Source organism: Mizuhopecten yessoensis, unplaced genomic scaffold, assembly GCF_002113885.1.
Source record: "Mizuhopecten yessoensis strain PY_sf001 unplaced genomic scaffold, ASM211388v2 scaffold9719, whole genome shotgun sequence".
Classification (NCBI taxonomy): domain Eukaryota; kingdom Metazoa; phylum Mollusca; class Bivalvia; order Pectinida; family Pectinidae; genus Mizuhopecten; species Mizuhopecten yessoensis.
Window position 1 is genome coordinate 44,748 of NW_018408188.1, and position 20,561 is coordinate 65,308.

Sequence of the window (20,561 nt, forward strand, 5' to 3'; positions counted from 1 at the left end):
CGTGCAAAACTCCAAACAGAAATTATTGTACAAATACCAAATACTCTTGATAATTATATTCTAGGTCAAACAGGTGAGATTTCGGTAACCCTTACATATAAAGATGAAACAGAAAATCGCTCATATGCAGACATTTTAAATAAAAGAAACACAAAAGCTGAAAATTTGAAATATTGTGTAAAATATTTCAATGAATTAACCCTTTCACCCCTAGGTAACTTTAGTAGACTCTACCATACATTTATCTGGATGAGTCCATTATGGTTTACAGTGGTGAAACGGTTAAAGTCACACTTACCTGAATTTGCATCCATAACATTTAACATTTGGAACGGTGAGTAACCATTACACCAAGAGCTAACACATTGTCACATCATCCAAACTTCAACTTTGGTCAAATTTGCAATTCCAATATTGCAAATGAAGTTCATATTTGTGAGTTCAATATATTTATGTACTATGAATCCAACAAAGTATTTAGATACCATATCTTAATACATTTTCAATAACAAAACCTCTGAATTCAAGTCTTTTGTGTTTTGGTTTTTAAATATCACATCATATAAAATACACATATTTTAATTACAATACATTTCACTTAATGTCACATCTCTTAATGTCACTATTTGGTTAATATCATGTTTTTTCTCTCTCTGACAAATGACAAGTGCTATAAAGTGGAATGCCCTGTATATTAAATCATAGGTTTATAAATAGACAGGTGATTCAGAAATATGGAACCATCTAATAAACAAGACAAAATTTTCCATTACATGAAAATCTCTTGTTTTGTAAGATATTGCCAGTGTCGAGTACACTCTTTACTTCAGTTATTTTAAAACTTCCTTTGAATGAGTAAAATTTGAACACCTGGTAATGAATAATCAAATAATATAAAATGAACAAATTAATGAATATTCATTTTTTACATATCAATTTATGTAATTACTATTAATGAATATTCTTTACACATTAAGTCAACAAAGTAGTGAATATTCGTTATATATATAATAAACAAAATGAATACATAACACATTGTGATGATGAAATTACAGTTATGAATATTCATTATATGTAAAGTAAGTTAACTAATGAATATTCATCACACATATACAATGATTTTTATAGTCCATGAAATATATAATCCATTCTATTCACTGTCTTATCACAAAATATTGCAGAAACTTGAAGGTATGGATTGCAATGAAAATTATCACATGATCTAGAGCGGCCAATGGAAATGTCTGTTACATAGGGATGAATCAGTGATCCTCTGGTGCTTCTAGAGGGGGTGGAGCATCGGGCATGGTGGTTCTCGTTCCTGCTGTGAGATATCCAGCAACGCTTGGGCCAGTCGGACCTGTAAGGAAAGATATGAATACATTAATTTTTAATTCCAAATAATTGTACAATTGTGTAAACTAATTTACTCATATTTCACAGGAATATTTATTTTTTAAATTAATCACTGATTACAATGATAAATTAACTTTTTCAAGTACATTTTAATATCAAATACTGACCTAAAAAAACATGAAACACATATGTATCAGTCAATAAGCAAGCTCATACCTGGTATTAAACCCATCCTAATCTATCAAAGTTTTCGTAGAAATAGCAAACAAATGCCATTTCATGGCTATGACCCAAGGACTAAAGATAATCTTCACACTACTGGTCTACTAATGATGACCGTGGGACTTATGGTACTAAAGGAGAAAATTCTTAAAGCTTTTAACCCATTATAGCCTATGTTAACATTTGACCCTGGCTAGCAGACAGAGTTGACCTTTGACCTTAATACAGTATGGAAGAAAGTGATTCAAATGGCTGGTCTTATTAACATATCAAAATATCATTGCTCTATACCTTATGGTTCTTTCGAAAATACTGCTTGAAGTTTTACATTGAAGATTGATAAAGTTTGCACATCAGTTTTACTTTTTACGCAATGATATGATCCACAAAATGATGTCAAGTTATTGTAATAAAATAAACAAAAACACCAAATTGAATGCAGCCGTCACCATTGTATATGCTGAACATTATCAATAACTTAATATTTACCATGCACATCACCGACAGCTAAGTGTGATAACATAGACTTGTGCAATTATATTTTTGATTAAAACAATAATGCAATACCAATGCATCATTGGTAACATACATGGCATGAAACCTTGCAATATATGTACACCGGTTCTTTTTCAAGAAAATCTTCCTTCATGTTTTTAACATAAAAGTAAACCTGCAATCATTTAATAGTGATAAAGTTTGTGCATCAGTTTAACTTTTACGCACTGAGAATATCAGTCGTCCTATGCTGGACTGTCAACCTAAGTATGAACTTCAATGAATAACAGCAAACCCAATGGTTGAGTCTACAGTAGTTGTTCGGTATGAGCTAAGTTGATTGACAAAATAAATGTCTTTTTTATATAATATTCTTAAGCTACTTTCAGTGCTAAAGATATAAGGTTTATTCAAATAGAGACAGTAGGGATATTTTGAGGGTATATTTTTTTTTTTGAAATAAGTCATATGACATTGTGACATCACAAGTGTACATAGCATCATACACACAAACGGTTGGACAGAGAAACCAGGATTAAACAGGAACTAAATCGGTGGAAGAATGGAACAGAAACAAAGTTATGAAACCTGCTAGTAGACTGCTCTTCAAAATCTCCATTTTCAGTTTTAGTGTTCAGATTAATGATCAATGTATTCAAATCAAAAGTTTGATTCTACTTCACAACTGTCATTTTTTTACTGTTTTAATTACAGGGTAATCCTTTTAAAACCTTGTGTTATTGTTACACTGTCTGATGTACATGTTTCCAACATTTTGGTAAAACATAGATACTTAACACAATTATGGATCAGAATTTGAAAAGGATAAAATAAAATCTACATTTTCAATGAAATATTTTGATTAAAAGGTTTTTTTTCTTGGTTGGTCAAGATTAGCCAAACAACCAATTTATTTTATTTCAAATAACAGTGTAATCAATAATCTGGATTATCAAAATTTCATGTGATCGCATGTTAAATTATAAATAGCAAGATGATATAGTTATCTGTGAGTTCCACAATCAATAATGTGGCTACCGGTATATACTGTAGTTGGAATATGATATTATATGAATTCAAATCAATAATTTCAATTTTAACTTTTGACCTTGAAAGCAGGAAAATATGATCTATTAGCATTTGAAATTAAACAAGTCAGAAATAATTAATTTAACAAAACAGCCATGTTTTAATAGTGTTATACTTGATGCTCTTCATTTCAAAGTTAAGAGAAGAAGACTTTAAGGATAAGTAAATGACATAAACAGCAAAGCACTACAAGTTTATTTCGATATCTAAAGTGCTTAAAAACAGGAAAAGCTAGAAATTAATTGAATAAGATTGAAACTGAAGAGTTGAAATTACATTAAGATGACAATTTTAATATATATATGAAACTGCTTGTGAATTTTTGAAAATCAATGAAAAGAAATTTTCATTAAAAAAAAAAAAAAAAAATCAAGAAAGCTAATTATGGTGCATTGTCGAGACATCAATTTACACAACAAACAGTGATTTTCTAATTTTTAATACTGTAACCTGCTTAATCAATTTTTGGTCCTTCAAAATACTAACCATGTACTTCCACTGTCTGCTCTTACCAATGGTTGTCATGTTAGAGAAATCAACTATGACAGACTCGATTCATAAGTTACCTTACAGTGCCCCAGATACATTATACTTTCTATTTGTTTAAGAGTTATCTCCATTCCAATTAGAATGGCCAGAGAATTACAAATTGGCACATTTATGTTTACTCTTCAATTGTGTCATCAATTAAAGAAGATACATATCAGTCTGGTAGCATTTATCTTTTAAAGCAGGGCATCATCTTGACAAATACCCCCAGCCCACCATTTTTTTCAAATTGTAATCCTTGTCTGGGTTTGCCTGTAAACTTCAATGAAAAGGTGGAATGAAGTTTGAAATGTAAGTAACGATGTCCTTGACACTTGTAAGAAATTCTTGATCTTTGTACGCTAATGTGTCTTTGAAAATTTAATGTCACAGTGACCTTGAACTTATGACCTTTTAAAGCCCAGAACACACAGCGTTCTTTGGTCCTCACATGGAAAATGTGTCAGTTACCCAATCACCACTGAAATTTCATAATGGACTATTCCAACCTTTTGATTTGGAAGAGTTCAACTGTGTCTTCAGGGGTGAATGAGTTAAAGACTCAACTAGTTTGTCGAAAAATTGCACAAATTCTGGTCCAAAAGTATATGATTACGGTAATATTTCTATTTTACAAAACATCATGTATTAAATGTAAAAAAGCACTCAACATCATACGGCATTGTTAGATATATTATTGGACAAGACATCTCAAATGTTAGTGTAATATGAGGAAAGACAGGTTTCAGACTCTGATTAATGTATTATATATAAAGTCATTCACATGCAGAAGACAAGACACTATGCCCAAATAAGGCAGGCAATATAGCGACATTACCTGAGGCTTTGTCTACGAGGAATAATAAAATCATAGAAAAAATCAATAAGTACAAAGTAAAATTACTAGATACAATTTGTTATATATTACCTTATTCTAAAATAAAATATTATCTTATAATCTATATTTAACATTTTTGAGTTAGTATATGTATTTAAGACACAAAGGTGAAAGAAAAGACAGACTTTTTAAAGGCACAATTTTTTTTCCCCGCAAGCAAAGTTTGGTGATCATGCATTTTAATTAACTGGAAATATGTTTAGAGTGGGTAAATACATAACATTGAGTATTGTTAGATCGTGTTGGAGTATGCCATGTTGAGTACTTGTAATAAAATCTGTTAAGTATAGTATGTTGTTTTACATAATATTGAAGTAAAGTATATTGAGAACTTGTATGGCAATATTTTGTCGAGTTCTTGTGTTACACAAACTTTAAATGGGTTCCATTTGGTTTGGTTTGTTTGTGTTTTGCGTCCTATTAACAGCTCTGGTCATTTAAGGACGTGCCAGGTTTTGATTGTGGTGGAAAGCCGGAGTTCCCGTAGAAAAACCACTGACCTACAGCCAGTAGCTGGCGACTGCTCCACATAGGTCTCGAACCTGTGACCAAATGGTGGAGGGCTAGTGGTAGCAGAATGTCAGACGCCTTAACTACTTGGCCATCGCAGCCCCTTTATAGGTTCCTATGGGTACTAATATTACATAATGCTGTTGAAATATGCCATGGTGATTACTTGTATTACAAATTCATAATGCTGAGTATGAGTAGATTTCTAGTTACACATGATCCTGAAATATGCCATGCCGATTCCTTGTATTACATATTCATAATGCTGAGTATGAGTAGATTTCTAGTTACACAGAATGCTGAGTATGAGTAGATTTCTAGTTACACAGAATGCTGAAATATGCCATGCTGATTACATGTATTACATATTCATAATGCTGAGTATGAGTAGATTTCTAATTACACATGATCCTGAAATAGGCCATGCTGATTCCTTGTATTACATATTCATAATGCTGAGTATGAGTAGATTTCTAGTTACACATAATGCTGAGTATGAGTAGATTTCTAGTTACACAGGATGCTGAAATATGCCATGCTGAGAACACAAATTACACAAAGTTGTCTTTGCTGTGGTCCTATTATATATAAATTTGTTGTGTGCCATGCTGAGTACTTCTATTACACAATGTTAAGTATGCTATGTTGAATACTTTTGTACATCTGTAATGTGTGTGTTCTGTATTGTTTTTTTAGTGTTGGGTATTTATCCTGTTGCTTAAAATAAATACATCTTTTCTTGCGAATTTATTGAGACTTGGTAAGAAAAGTTATAATCTTAACGTGGTACGCTACTTTACAAGGTGACAAACATCTTTCTTTTGACCTGTTTATGTCATTGAAGACAGATTTGAAAGCTTATCAAGACAAGAAAAACAAATTGCCAACAGACAAATAATTCTGTGAATTATTACATAACGCTAACTGAAAGTGTGTATGAGAGATATTTCTTACCAAAATAACACAAAAAATGTGTAAGGGAAATAACTCTTACATAATCAAAATAAAAGCATGCAAGGGAGATAATTCGCACATGTATCATATTTCCTTAAATTTGCTATAGTGAAATCAGTTTTTATATTAATTTCACTGTATATTGAACATTGTCTTTCAAGTCAGGTGTCAGTTCAGTCAGGTTTCACTATATATTTCAGGGATGCCTTTTCTGCCATGTGTCAGTTCAGTCAGGTTTTTACTGTATATTAACAGGAATATTGTTTAAGTCAGGTGTCAGTTAAGTCAGGTTGTAATGCATATTGAAGATTGTCCTTACAGTCAGGTGCTGTTAAAATCCAGTTTCACTGTATTCCTTCTTTTCGTATTGCAGAGTTATCTGCTCTTGTGAGCAGGTATTGATTGTTACGTCATTTGTTTGTGAGAGTAACGTCATTAAATTTTGAGAAAACGACATAATTTTCTCACACAAACTAATGCCATAACAATCTGAATCAATACTTGCTCACAAGAGCAGATAACTCTGCAATACGAAAAGAGGGAATTGATTCCTTGATAATAACCCTTCTCCTGTCCATCTGTACTTGATATGACAACAACTGAACACATTTAACAAATTGGAGATGTTAAGTAAGACCACAGCCGTGATGCTACTCACTTCAACTGACACCTTGCAGAGTGTCTTTTTCCAGTCAATATCCCTTTTCCCATTTTTTTTAATAATGTTCCCTTAACATACTGCCATATCCTTTTATAACATCAAAATTCTTTTGGAAAATGAAGACATTTTAAAAAGGTTCTACAATTTTGGGAGTTGGACTGCTTGATGATTATTTTTTTAGCTATTTATGAGGTGAATATTACCCATCTTAGTAAGTTGTTGATGTAGAATTATTTTGTGTACTACAGAACTGATCTTTTCCTACTTCAGTGTCCACATTACCTGGCCGTTGGGTTGGGCATTGTTTTCTACACCTGTCTAGATATAAACAACAACTCACCTGTTAGGTAGCCGGCGATGGGTGTGTCTGATATAAAGAGATCATGTTTCTGGTCCCGATATTCTTTCCAGATGGGCGACTTGTCCAAAATCCCCGTAATCTACAATAAACAATTACATTGTTTAATATCACACCATGTTCTGGAGGTAGCAATTCAATTAATTTGTCTCCCCTAATCTATTTCATTAGGTCATAATGAATATATAAGAAAGGAACCGTATGAAAAATTGATAGCTCAGCTGCAAGTATCAGGTCACCCAATATCAAAACAAACTTCAGTATGAAAAGTACCAAAGGGCAATAACTCTGTATATACTTTTTAGTAACAGTGCATTAAAAACCAACAATTTCAGTATGTGACAATCTCCTATCCCAAGGGATACTTGTATACAAGACTTTGTCAATTCTAAGTAACAGAGTAAATGCTATATATGCCACAGACAAATTGATGACTAGAGGACAAAGGACAGTAAGTCTTTATACTGTCTGGCACAAGACCCAGCTTCTCTATGTAACAACATCTAATGAGGTACTTGCAAATAAATTTGAAAGAGTATATGATATATTCCTAGGATAAAGTAAAACATGAACAGATCAACCAGCTGACTAATTATTGACAGAGAGTATTTTTTGTATTGTTTTACGGCTCATTGAAACCTAAAACTTAAATAAGGATTCAATAATAAAACTTATGATAAAGATCAATATTGAGTGCAAATAATCATATATTGAATGCACAGAATCTGAATCAAATAAACTTTTTAATAGACATTATGGAATCTGTCATGCATTTGCTTGAAATCAGCACATTCAATCATGAAATGTTTGACTGTAAATGGCTGATCACATGCAAACTTTGTCATTTCTAGTAATACCAGTTTGGGACTTAGTACCAGTTTGTCTTAAGCAATTATTTAAAAAAAAAAAATGTAACCATGACATATTTGACATGACCTTGACCTCTCAGTGACCTTACCTGTTCTCCGTATATAAGACTGCGCTGCATTGCCTTGAGTGCCTTGACAATTTGAGCTTTGGTTGATGATGGATTGTCCAGCAGCTCCAGACCAGCGTCCAGTAACTTCAGGAGGAACGGAACAATATCGGCCTTTACTGCCTGTAATTTAATACAAACGAGTCGTAACAGCAAAGAAAAAACCTTTATGTCTTTATCGCATATCAATCAATACAGCTGATTTTTTTTACCACATTTCAATTAATATTTATGATTTTACTGCCTTTTGATGTAACAACAATAATTCAAAATTCATATTTTCCAAAAGAAGATTAACACAGGTTTTGATAGAAAATGGTGAGCTATAGAAGCAGGCCTGGATATTCTCTGGATCATAACTCCTTCAAAGAACCACTGAAGCAATTTAACAGTACCTTATGCAGTGGGTTTGATGTGGCACTAATTTCTCGTGCTTGTGATAATTGTATTGAACACACATGTCAACACAAAAACTCCACCATAGTTAAGAATGCATTATTTTTTTATTTCTTTTCCTAAACAATTTTTGATGCGCTTGATACAAGAAAATTCAAAATGTTTGACAAAAGCTTTAAATTTAAAAAAAAAAATAAAAAAAAAAATTCTTCACATAAAGTTATCATTTCAAACTGTAAAGATACTTATTATGTATCTTTGGCCTGGATGGTAGAGTGCTGGGGGTCTTAATGTGGCAGGAAACCACTATTTGTTCATTTTTACCTGTGAGACAAGTTCCTCCTCTCCCTTATCAAACAACTTAGCGAGTGTTTCTGCAGCCAACGCGATCTGATCACGACGCGCCCTCATCGCTACCTTAATGGGGCCGATACACTCTGTCTGAGCCATGCTGCGTATACATATCTACAATACAAGAAAAATGTATATGTATTCAAACACTGTGACTAATACAATCTGCCCATACCTTGAGGGTGTGACGGGGAAATCTTCAACTTGAGGGATGATACTCTTCATTGTCTTACCCGAGGCTTTGCCAAGGGTAAGACATTCAAGTATATCATCCCAAGGGTTGGAGATTTCTCTGTAACACCCTCAAGGTTGGGGATGATTGTTTGTCTCCCATCCTGTTTCACTCACAAATCCGCCAACAAGCAGTGATTGCATGAAATATAAGCGTTGATTGCAGGTTTTCCCAGCAAATCCAGAGTTGTCTTCCATGGTCTGCTACTGTTGATGTGACGTTATAATGCATTGATGACGTGACGTCATACTAATGTTATGACTTAGATTACACCATTCTGCATGAGGCTATCTCCCCCTAGGGGGTTACAAGCCGATCTTTTACGGCTTAAAAGGGAGACACACCTGTGAAGGGTGGGAGAAAGTGATGTCTCTTTGTTGAAATTTCCCAAGAGGGTATCATAAACATTTTTCAAATGACATAATCGTAATTCTAAAATCACTGTGTATGAAAGTGTGATAAACTGACCTCGTTGTTGGCGAGTTGGTGCGCCACCTGAATGGCGGACTTGGGGATGGCGTCGTTTCGGTTGGACATGGCCTGGAACACTTTAGGGATATAGCCTAACTGTGGTACCTGGTCCAGTAATGATGACTGTGAGGAGAACAGACATACCACGCCTGTCGTCACAGTCTCTAGCACCTCGCCCTGTGGATATCCAAAGTCACATTGTACACAGACAGCGATATCGCTAAAAGATTCCAAAAAGTTACAAGCAACTTTCACTTAAATTTTTAGAAACTTTTATTTCTTAAAATCTCACATGCAAAACACAGTTCATCAGCAAATCTACTAATAGTTATAGAAATTAATCAAGCTAAATGCTTAAATGTACTGCTTGACCAAGCAGGTAGGATGTCAAATATGGACATTAGAATTTGATGTCCTTTACAGATTTGGACTCTACAGTATGTTTTATTGCGTAAGCATCTAGAATATCTTCCGGAAAATCCTTTTAGATCTTTGCAGCTGTACAATTAAAACTGATGTCTCCGATACCAGAATAACAACTTTTATTGTGTGTTCCATTTAGCGGAAGGTTCCAGTTGTGCTTTTATAAACCAGATGATCTGCTAAACGGAATGTGATGTTCTTCTGAAATGAATTGGTTTTCAGGAATGCCTAGTTATTGGGTACCAAGTTGGATCCTATATTATGGCTGGTTAAATACTTTCATTTTACATGATCACAAAATTGTATATTCATCTATGTGTAACAAGTTAACTGTATTTAATCAACCTAATATTTTCAAAATATTACCATCTTAAGGAATGTTGTAGCATTTAAAAGCGATAAACTGCTATGTATCACAGATTTTTGCGAATAAGCTGTTAAGGTTTATTCTGAAAAAGTTTTTCTATTACATTAATATATTTTGCACATGTGGGAATGTAATATGGAATGTGCTGTTCCTTTAACTCATTCACCCTGAAATTTCATAATGAACTATTCCAACCTTTGAGTTTGAAGAGTTCAAATATGTCTTCGGGGGTGAAGATTAACAGGCCTGTTCCAAGTTTGCACAACTGGAACATTGCCTTGTGTTGTGACATATGCAGCAGGCAAAACAAATATGAAGATGAAAGAACGCCTTACGTCCGGAGCTTGCATGCTGATAAGTTGTGTCCATTTCTCCATGAGTTCAGTGAGAAACTCTTTTGGCTTACGGAGCACCCAGCCAGGATTGGAAATGAATATCCGAAGGAACACACCCCCAACAGTAAGCTCCCCTTCCACGTCAGTGTATACTACAGCGAAGTCCTCACTCAAGCTCCACCTGGTGTCAGGATTGTCTCGCTGTGCCTTGTAGTGGCTGGCAAGTAAATAAGGACAAAATAAGCAGAGGTTCATATAGACATAACTCCACCCCAACTAAGTAGTCAAGTGTGACCTTTGACCATTTAACCTTGACCGATGAGCACTTAAATCTCATAAAGTGTAGAACTTTATATTACCACACTATGGTGTAAATATAAACTAATATAGTACAGGCTTGGCATGAAGACTTCTATTACAGTCAATCTACCTGTCCTTGAGTTTCCTGACCACGTCCGACACCTTCTCTCTGGAATCGTCGTTCCATATTAACTCTGGATTTTCATGTGTGCCTGGGTAAAGAAAGTAAAATTAACTACACAATGACACCTGTCTAAAACGACCACTATTTACATATAAAAGAATCAATAAACTGACACAATGTGACAGCTTTGATTAGGGCTATTCAAAATGTATTGTATGAGGGAGGTGGAAGGTCCTGTTTTAATATATTACGAGTGATGCGGTTAAAACCAGATCTGCCTGCCTCTCCTTATTAAATCACTTTAAAGATTTTATTGTTGAGTTCTCTCCAAAAAAAGCCTCCCATCCCTTCGGGATCCCCTGTGATTAGTTCTGGAACAGTCCTTATCATAATGTTTTTCAATGGTTCCCAGGTCAACTGTATAAGCAATGGTGTCTTAATCAATCATTTTAAGGCATGGTCTCCTGATCATTTTTTTTTAGGTTGGGGTCATTTGATCAACCATTTTATGCCATGGTCCACTGATCAACCTTTTAGAGTCAAGGTCACTAGTTCAATCTTTACATGATCCCTTGGTCAACCTGTTTCATTCTGTCCTGAATTAAGCTTTTTCTATAGTGGCCATAACCTATCCCTAATTAAAACTCTACATATTCATTACTATATATGCTTATTGAAACACAGGACCTAAACCTTGGGAGTGTGATCCAAGGAACTTTTCTGATTCCAACCACCAGCATGTAAAACAATGGGTATACATATACAGGCATCTCCTAATCTCACCTTCAAACATATGTACACTGGCCTCCGGTGAGTCCCGCATGGCATCCATGAATATCGGAGGAAGGAATTTGGCAAGGGTTATCCTAAGTTTTGGTCCTACTAATTTGTCTGACAACATCTTAGCGATTAGCTCGGCAGTTTTCTCTCGCACCGCTGCGTTGGTAGAGTTACAGAACAGGTCTAACAGGTACACGGGCACACCTGCAAAACACAGTCAGGACAACGAGTTCAGTTACTGATTTAAGGATATATGTTACCTAAGGTGACTTTTGCATCTCCTTTCAAAAAGAACTCCATGCTATGAAAATTGTAAGACATCCTTTACAATAGGTAATTAGGCTATGCTATCTATTTGGTAACACATCTAAAAAATACCCAAACATGAATACATAACTTAGGTTAACAAATTTCAGTCTTCAAAACCCTTGCAATTCAGTTATTTGATGTAAAAAGAAGAAGGTATATGTACTGCATACTAGGATAAAATAAGATCTATATCAAGTCAGTGTTAGTTTTGCCCTTCAAATTGGAATCCTTATGCATAGCATGCCTTGTATTAATATTTGCATTCCTGATATATTTAGCCTCATTAGAGACATTTATGCTGTTTAAAGCGGCAATGCAGTTTTTAGAGAACTAGGTATTTGGAGTACCTACCCTTGCTTAGAGCCTCTTTCACAATCTTTGTACTGGACATAAGAGCAAACAGGCTTTCCAGGGTCAGCAGTCGACCTAAAAGGAACAGAAAATGTATTACACCCACAATGAACAAGACATATGTACTCCCTAGTTTTCCATCACAAGAGGCCCACAGGCCTTAACTGCCTAACCTTATTTATTTTTCTTCCTGACAAGTTTGACCCTTGTAACCTTGAGAGTGGGTCAAGGTAAATCGTTGAAATTTATTTCATAGCCCTCTATCCCAGCAACTTATAAGTCATATATCATGACTGAATTTTCTGGTTATGTATTTAGAAATCAATTGAAATTTTAACAATTTTGACCCCTGTGAAATTCAAAGTGGGTCAATGCCACTCTTTTCATTAACTTGGTAACTTTGTAATCTAGCAAGCTACAGATAACAGATCATGACTATAGACATTGTAGTTAGTTTTGAAGAAGTAAAAATAATGAAATTTTAACACATTTGAACCTTCTGACCTTGAGGTCTAGTTCATTTGTTTTAACACCTTGATAGCCCTTCCTTCTAGATTTTTGGTTTGTTTATGATTTACGTCCTATTACCAGCTATGGTCATTTCAGGATAAGCCAGATTTTGGAGGTGGAGGGAGAAAAACCAGATTCCCTGGAGAAAAAAACATCAACCTGCAGCCAGTACCGGTCATATAAGCCTTGAACCCGTAGTAACCCAGTGGTGGAGGACTAGAGAGTGTAGATGGTCACTCGCCTTGACCACTCGGCCACTGTGGCCCCATTAATAGAAAGCTACATATCTAATATCATGACATTATATAACTGGTGGTTCTTGAGAACAGGTCAAAGCAGCTTGACAGATGACAGACAATTACATGTTTAGCTCAATATACTTCAAGCCAAGATTAGCTATTATTAGTTAGTCCAAATGACCTCACGCAAAAGTTCACCTATTCTATTACCACACATTCGGGGGAATTTTAGCAAAAAGATAGCATAATATAATGATGAACAAAACCATACGCTGGCTGCAGACTTTGACTGGCTCCCCTTCCTATATGCTGTGATATGTTTTTATGACAAAATTGATACAACATATCTCTATACCAAACTTCTCCCAAACAAACAAACAGATACACTTACATGTGGGAAGACTCTGGATAGCGAGCAGAAGGTAGGACAGTACTTCAGATGCTGCGATATCGTTGACACATTCCTGGTTGGTTGTCACGCAGCTAACCACCTGCAAAGTCATGTTAAATCGTTGAGTATTATACATGTACCTTGGAATTTCGAAACAGCAGTTTTTGCTCAAAGTTATGTTTGTACTCTAATTAATTATCCCGATTTTTAAACGGAAATTGTAAATCGAGATACATTGAAGAAATTATGTCGCGGCCACCGGTCCAGACTTGAACCAAGACTGAGGGCACTACCACCTACTGCCAGCCTATGCCAGCCTGATTCAGTCACATGACTTGGGGATAATCCCTGGGTCTCATTACTGATACACCAGATTAGTCTGAAGCCCCCTACTGATCTCAGTAAGGACTGAAGAAGGCAACCAGGAGGTTGCCTAAAGATACTGTGGGTAGTACTTAGTTGAGTGACATAGTTAAATGTATGGATTATTTCCTGTTTAACCATTTTACCTTTGAACCCCCTGACAATGAGACCCTGTATAAAGGGGTTTGGGGGTTTGAATTCTTATTATAAATAAACCCCAGTTACATACAATATCTTCACAATTTCTACACTGAAATAAGTTTGTATAACTGATGATCTGCATAAAATATTAAAATAACAATAGTTCTGCATTCTATAAATAAGAATATTCCAAAAAGTCTGTCAGGGAAGGCGTCGTCTCAAAGTGGATTTTGTGAAGGAATGGACGGGGGAAAGAATTCAATAATTTATCAACATTTCGTAGAATAATATAAATTTCAGATTTCCCCTTCTGAAATCAGGATTGGGTTTATGCCGGTTTCCAATATAATGCAGTCTGCCAAACTTATTATGACAAAAAAATATGTTTAGATAAATTACAAATACAAACTATATCCTGTGTTGCCGTCATTGGCCCTGTTAATAATTGTTACCTACCTCGAGAGCGAACTGCTGCAGTTTGGCACAATCGTCCAGTCTTAGGAGACAGAAAAGGAGTTTAAAGTGCCCTATACACTGGATTTCTACACCTGAAAGACAAAAACTTCCTCCAGTTAGTATCTACATTTTGATACATAACACTCTCACCTCAATCAAAAACATGCATACAGCAAAAACCTAATGACATCATCAATTTATTATTGGTTATTAATTTATAATTTATTATTAATGGGAAATGGACTACGACCTTGAACCTAAAGTTAATCATTTATAAAAAACGCTAACAAAACTAAACAAACCAGTCTCAAAGAAACAAATTTCAGTATTTATTTTACCACAAAAATGAATATATGAAGATGACTTCACCAGTACTTGTGATGGAAATATTTTGTCATATAATTACGATGAAATGTGCAGATAATAACATATACAGATTATTTAATGACATACACAGATGATGACTTTTCAAGATCGATTTTTATGACAAAACTAGATGGTGACTTGTCTATATATTTTATGACAAAACTAGATGGCGACAAACATAGATTCGTTTTTTGACAAGACTGGATGATGCTTGACGATGACATACCTATAATTGTTTATACAGCAAGATTATGATTACCTGTGAAGTCGATCACATTATGACTAGATCATAACATACCTGGATTATTTTTGATGACATTACGGAGACCTTCGAGTGCCATCTCTACATGTGATAGCCGATCGTTCTGTTTGTTCTGACTAGAGTTTTGGCTCTGTTGCTGGAGCATCATTAGGGAATGCAAGTACTGAAACAGGTGAGAAACTTCGTTAGTACAGGTAGAACAAGTCTACAAACAGATTTCACTTGTAGAGTTATTTTTTTTCAAAGTGAACATTTTTTATTGAATGAAATATAAACTTTATTTATTTTACAGCAATAAAGGAACAAGTTTTCTAACTTATATCAATCACTCTTGTTAACCCGGATGGAAGCATGCAGAGGGTCTTAATGTGGGAGGAAACAGCTAGGAGCACTCAGAGAAAACCTGCATTGTCCGGCAGGTGGACCTATAACTGTTCACGTTCGATTGAGAAATCAAATCTTGGCCGTTTTGGTGAAAGGTGAGTCATATACTTAAGTAATTAATCCACTACGCCACCAGGCCAACCTGTTTCTTTTATTGAATACCTATAGACAATACATTATACTCACGATATAATGCCCTTCAAATCATTTACCATCTCATTTACCACCACCATATCTCAGAGTCTCCTTTTCCTTAACATTTTCTCTACACCTCTCTCTAACTGTATCACCAAAACCCTTTATAATGCCAACATTTGCAGAACAAAGAAGTGGAAGTATAACAAAGTTTTACTGTATTGAGAAGTATCAATGTTAATTAAGAGCCTTCAAATCATTCCTTTTCAGCAATGATATTTCTCGGTGAAGTTAAAGCAGTATCATTATAATTTTGAGGACAAAGCATTGCAGGCTTGGGGAATTAAAACTGGATAATAGACTGTTGATACGACACAGGAAAACAATACAATAGCTGTAAAAGTTTACTGTTATGTAAAGAAAATACATCTGATGATATTTTTTTTACCTGTGCTTGTGATCCTAAGAAGTCTAAAAGGTCTATCGTAAAACCTTTAGGGTTCTGAAAAAAAAAACCACTATTATGTTAAAAACAAAGACAAAATGATGGCCTCTCTTCATAAAATTAAAATTGTGTTTCAAACAGATAAGACTGACGCAATAAATAGATTTCTGAGGGATTAAAAAATATATATATATATATTGTAAGAGCCACTTATAACCGATATAAATACTTAAATGCAGATATGAAAAGTTGGAACAAAAAGAAGTTTTCCTTAATGGCTTACTCATTATTTTTTAAGGTGATTAGACCTTACTTCAATTTTTAGAAAAAATAATTTTGAAAATTATAAATATCATTTTTGAAAAGCATTCAGAGAGTTGTTAGGAAAGATAGATCCTACATCTAACTGGAAGGTTGATTGCTCATTGTAGATTCGCACGAATATTTCTCCAACAATTAATTCTTTGGCGTGGATATCAAACACGAATGTAGAACCGTAGTCGGGATCACTCTCCCCCTGAAAAACAGCAACAGTAAAATATTTTCAAAACTTAATTATTATTCCTGAGGTCAAACAAGGATTCTTTTTATCAAAGTTTCTTAAGTATTTTTACTTTGAATTAATTCATACCTTGATTCATATCTTGCTCTTCATTTTTTTCATAACTATACTCCAAATATTTACCTTCAAATCTTAATTAATTCCGTAATATTTGTAGACATTTAAACAGTTTGACAACCTCATTATCCAATTAATTATTTTCCTTGCTAAAACTATTCTGCTAAGTTACGACTGGGCTAACAATTGTAGTTTCTGTGTATCGTTTTCTATTGCATGTATTGTGGCTTCTACAGATCATCAATGTGCTTCTCTATTAAAATTTTATCAGGTACAAATATTTGAATGAGCTAAAATATATTAAAATGTTATATTTTACAGCATTTCAAAATTTATTAAATAAAATAAAATTTATATTAAATCAATTCAAGTTAATCCTAACCTGAAAAAATCCAGAATTAGCAGAAAAATAATCAAGGCCAATATTCATGAATCCTTTCTCATGCTCAAGCATGGATTCTGTGCTCAAATCAGCTTTCTCGTAATACATCAAGGTCAAAAAGTAAAGTGCAGACAATGAAAATGGTATTCAGCTTGAAGTCTTTCAAAAGTTCTTCCATATCACTGATAAAATGAGAAATTTTATTAATTTATCAGAACAAGGAACTGTCTGGAGCACGGAATCTAAGCTTTGGCATGAGAACGTTTTCATAACTTCAGACCCAGGTGATCAGAAAAAGGAAGACTATGACAAAGTACCGTTCTGACAACGTTCTGTTGCTGGTCCGCCAGGTACTCGTTAAGCTGAGCCCGTGTAGCGTTGTCCCAAATCAGGTATGGATTCTCCGTGTTACTGTTCAAGATCTTCAACAGCTGAAATCAAGAATTACAAACCACTTTTACCATACAGATGACCTATTATTTAAGAGGGGCTAAAAACTTCAAAATAATTTCAGAATTACTGACTAAAGAAAAGTCATCACAGTTAACCCTTTCACCCCTATGTAATTTTAGTAGACTCTACCATGCATTGATCTGGATGAGTCCATTTTGATCTACAGTGGTGAAAGGGTTAATAAGTTGAGAAAACCGTGAGTTTTATATCTGTGCTTCTCCTTTAGCAGAATGTTTACAGAATTGTGTTACAATACTACATCTCAAAAACACCTCTTTACCTCTGAAGGAAGTTCATTGGCCAATTTGCGTGCTAAAAATGGTGTGATCATAGCCGTTAGTGACTTTTTGACAGGAACATTTTCTGGCGTTGCGAGGCCTGAACTCTCTGGTAGGTATCCACCCAGTCTGGAACACGCCCTTATACTGAGGCGAGCAAGCTGATTAGATACCTCCTGTCAATCAACAAGGCATTCAGTTTAATTTATGTTAAAACATGTATAAGGTATCATTAACATAGCCAAACCAGCTCTTCTGACTCCCTCCATTAAGTAGTCTGGTATCTGACGTGTGATATATATGACGTCATATTTGCTATGATGCCTGAGTGTTTATTACATCATCATCTATTGTGCATGACATCATGATGTTTTGTGTATGACATCATCATGTTTTGTGCATAACATCATCATGTTTTGTGTATGACATCATCATGTTTTGTGCATGACATCATCATGTGTTGTGCATGACATCATCATGTTTTGTTTATAACATCATCATGTTTTGTTTATACAGACATTTGAATGTTCTTCATTAAGTCATTAAAAGCATAATTAATCTACAGAAATCAATATTCAAAGTCATGTATCCCTTTGGAGACTTTGTAAGTTTTGGTTAACTGGAAAAACACACACAATGAAAGAAATTATAATGAATACATGATTCAATCACTATGTAAATGGGGAGTTTACCTGTTGATTGGATTCATTGCTCTTCTCTACACCTCCCTCCTCCAGCGTGTAGTCGTAATTAAACAGGTACAGAAGCAGATGCCACAGGACGCCTGACTGAAACAGGTTGGTCTGGAGCCAGAAGTCCACGGAAAAGGCACTGATACACTCCGCTATTACAGAACACAGCTGCGGAAGGTTCTGTACATAAAAAATAGTATTTATTTCACTTTGAAAATTAAAAACAGATTAGTTAGGTTCTAACACATACAATGATATTCACACATTTCTAAAATCATTTTTTAAAATATTAAGAGCTTAGGAAAAACTTATTTTGTAAAATAAGAACACTACAGTCAGATCTTAAAATTGTCATGCTGAAGTAATCTGAACGATGAAAAACATTGAAAATATTGGGGCATTTGGAATTATTTTATAACAAAGTCGGACTTCATGACTGAATTTTTAAATATGTATCAAATTATTTCATGTTTTTTGTTTTTGAAATAATCCACGGTTTGACTATCAAGTCTGTCGGTATAGGTCTTACCTTATAGTAAAGTATTCTACAAACGTCTTTGATGATGGCTGGAATCTCCTGGATTTTCTCCCGACATCCTTCAAACTGTGATGCCACAGAGTAGCATTTCACAACATGCATACATACCTGTAATTATAGCATTCATATTCATTTAAAGACAACTTCATCCTTACCAATCTTTGCAAACATCCGTACAAAGTTTTGTAACCTTGCATCCAAATTGTAAAATGATCAAAACTATAAACTTAACACAACTTAACACAGATACACATATTTTATTCGGACAGTAGCTATAGGAGTCACAAATCCTCTGCTGTCAGCTCAATACGGTTTGAATAAATTCTGACAAGAGCATGGACATTCAATGTATTTTCTAAGTGGTCATTTGAATAACATTTATCATTAATAGTTGTGGTGAAAAGTAAATGCATATATTCCAAACTAGAGTAAATACAAGTATTTACAACATTAATTTGCTAATTAATTATTACAAAGTATATTCAGTTCATATATTTAACAATAGGTGGATCATGAAATTAGTTCCCCATTATTATAGAGTACCCGTTGGTTTATCCAGTGATGGCCTAGACAAGAAACATTACTATCCCTTTCAGGACAAATTCATCATTTCTAATAATTGTAAATATCTCTTCAAAGTTTTGTAACCTTGCATCTTAATTGTAAAATGAATGTATGAAGGTTTCCCACCTTATACAAACTTGACCCAGACACCATTTGTTGTGTCGACAAAAGGGAAGCTTTTCTTTACTGGAGCAAGAATTGCGGTGCTTCGGCACTGCGCACCATGCATCTTGTTGTAATGATAATGTGTATGCAGTTTGTAAAGTTATCTTTAATTTGTACATAGCATAGCAAGATATGTGGTTCTTCCAAACCTCAGATTGCCCAAATATCCTAATCAGGTGTTTCAAGTTTCGTAATGTTGCTTTGTAAACATAAAAAATTATGCTCCAAACAATGGCATGCTTCAGATTATTATTTTTTTATCATATAAAATTTGTAACACATTTCCTGCACCTTTGATGTTGGTGTGGCTCACATGTACAACATACTTATACAATGGGAAAGTGTAAGAGAAATAAAATCAATCGCTCCTGTTTTAAACAGATAATGCTGACCGTGAAGATAAGATTGATGAAGTTTAGCACTTGGCAAAGTCTCATGCTAAACCTCAAATATCTTGCCCAAAGGTCTAACTGTCTCTGTCTACACATCACATAGGAGTGATAGCTCCTAGTGGTCTGTTCCGTGACTTCATTGAACAGGCATTATATTGGTCTGTTCCTTGACTTACTTGAACAGGCATTCTATTGGTCTGTTCCTTGACTTACTTGATCAGGCATTATATTGGTCTGTTCCTTGACTTACTTGATCAGGCATTCTATTGGTCTGTTCCTTGACTTACTTGATCAGGCATT

The 20,561-nt window shown here is 34.5% G+C and overlaps 1 protein-coding gene across 2 annotated transcripts in view; it reads right to left on the reverse strand.

Moving 5' to 3' along the window:
* Nucleotides 1-201: 201 nt before the first annotated feature.
* LOC110458712 (dnaJ homolog subfamily C member 13-like) overlaps nt 202-20,561 on the reverse strand; it is a 58,867-nt gene continuing 38,507 nt past the window's right edge. The window contains exons 40-58 of one of the 2 annotated variants that reach the window (XM_021510589.1): nt 19,132-19,248; nt 18,603-18,782; nt 17,913-18,086; nt 17,497-17,610; nt 16,579-16,695; nt 16,182-16,235; nt 15,251-15,377; nt 14,587-14,678; nt 13,627-13,726; nt 12,487-12,561; nt 11,830-12,030; nt 11,053-11,134; nt 10,623-10,839; nt 9,495-9,674; nt 8,768-8,908; nt 8,030-8,170; nt 7,054-7,153; nt 4,529-4,540; nt 202-1,360 (exon numbers count right to left, since the gene is read on the reverse strand). In XM_021510589.1, the coding sequence (XP_021366264.1) occupies nt 1,263-1,360; nt 4,529-4,540; nt 7,054-7,153; nt 8,030-8,170; nt 8,768-8,908; nt 9,495-9,674; nt 10,623-10,839; nt 11,053-11,134; nt 11,830-12,030; nt 12,487-12,561; nt 13,627-13,726; nt 14,587-14,678; nt 15,251-15,377; nt 16,182-16,235; nt 16,579-16,695; nt 17,497-17,610; nt 17,913-18,086; nt 18,603-18,782; nt 19,132-19,248 (2,322 nt within the window). In that variant the 3' untranslated portion in view covers nt 202-1,262. The remainder of the gene's footprint in view (nt 1,361-4,528; nt 4,541-7,053; nt 7,154-8,029; nt 8,171-8,767; nt 8,909-9,494; nt 9,675-10,622; nt 10,840-11,052; nt 11,135-11,829; nt 12,031-12,486; nt 12,562-13,626; nt 13,727-14,586; nt 14,679-15,250; nt 15,378-16,181; nt 16,236-16,578; nt 16,696-17,496; nt 17,611-17,912; nt 18,087-18,602; nt 18,783-19,131; nt 19,249-20,561) is intronic. The other variant, XM_021510590.1, reaches the window with a different exon arrangement.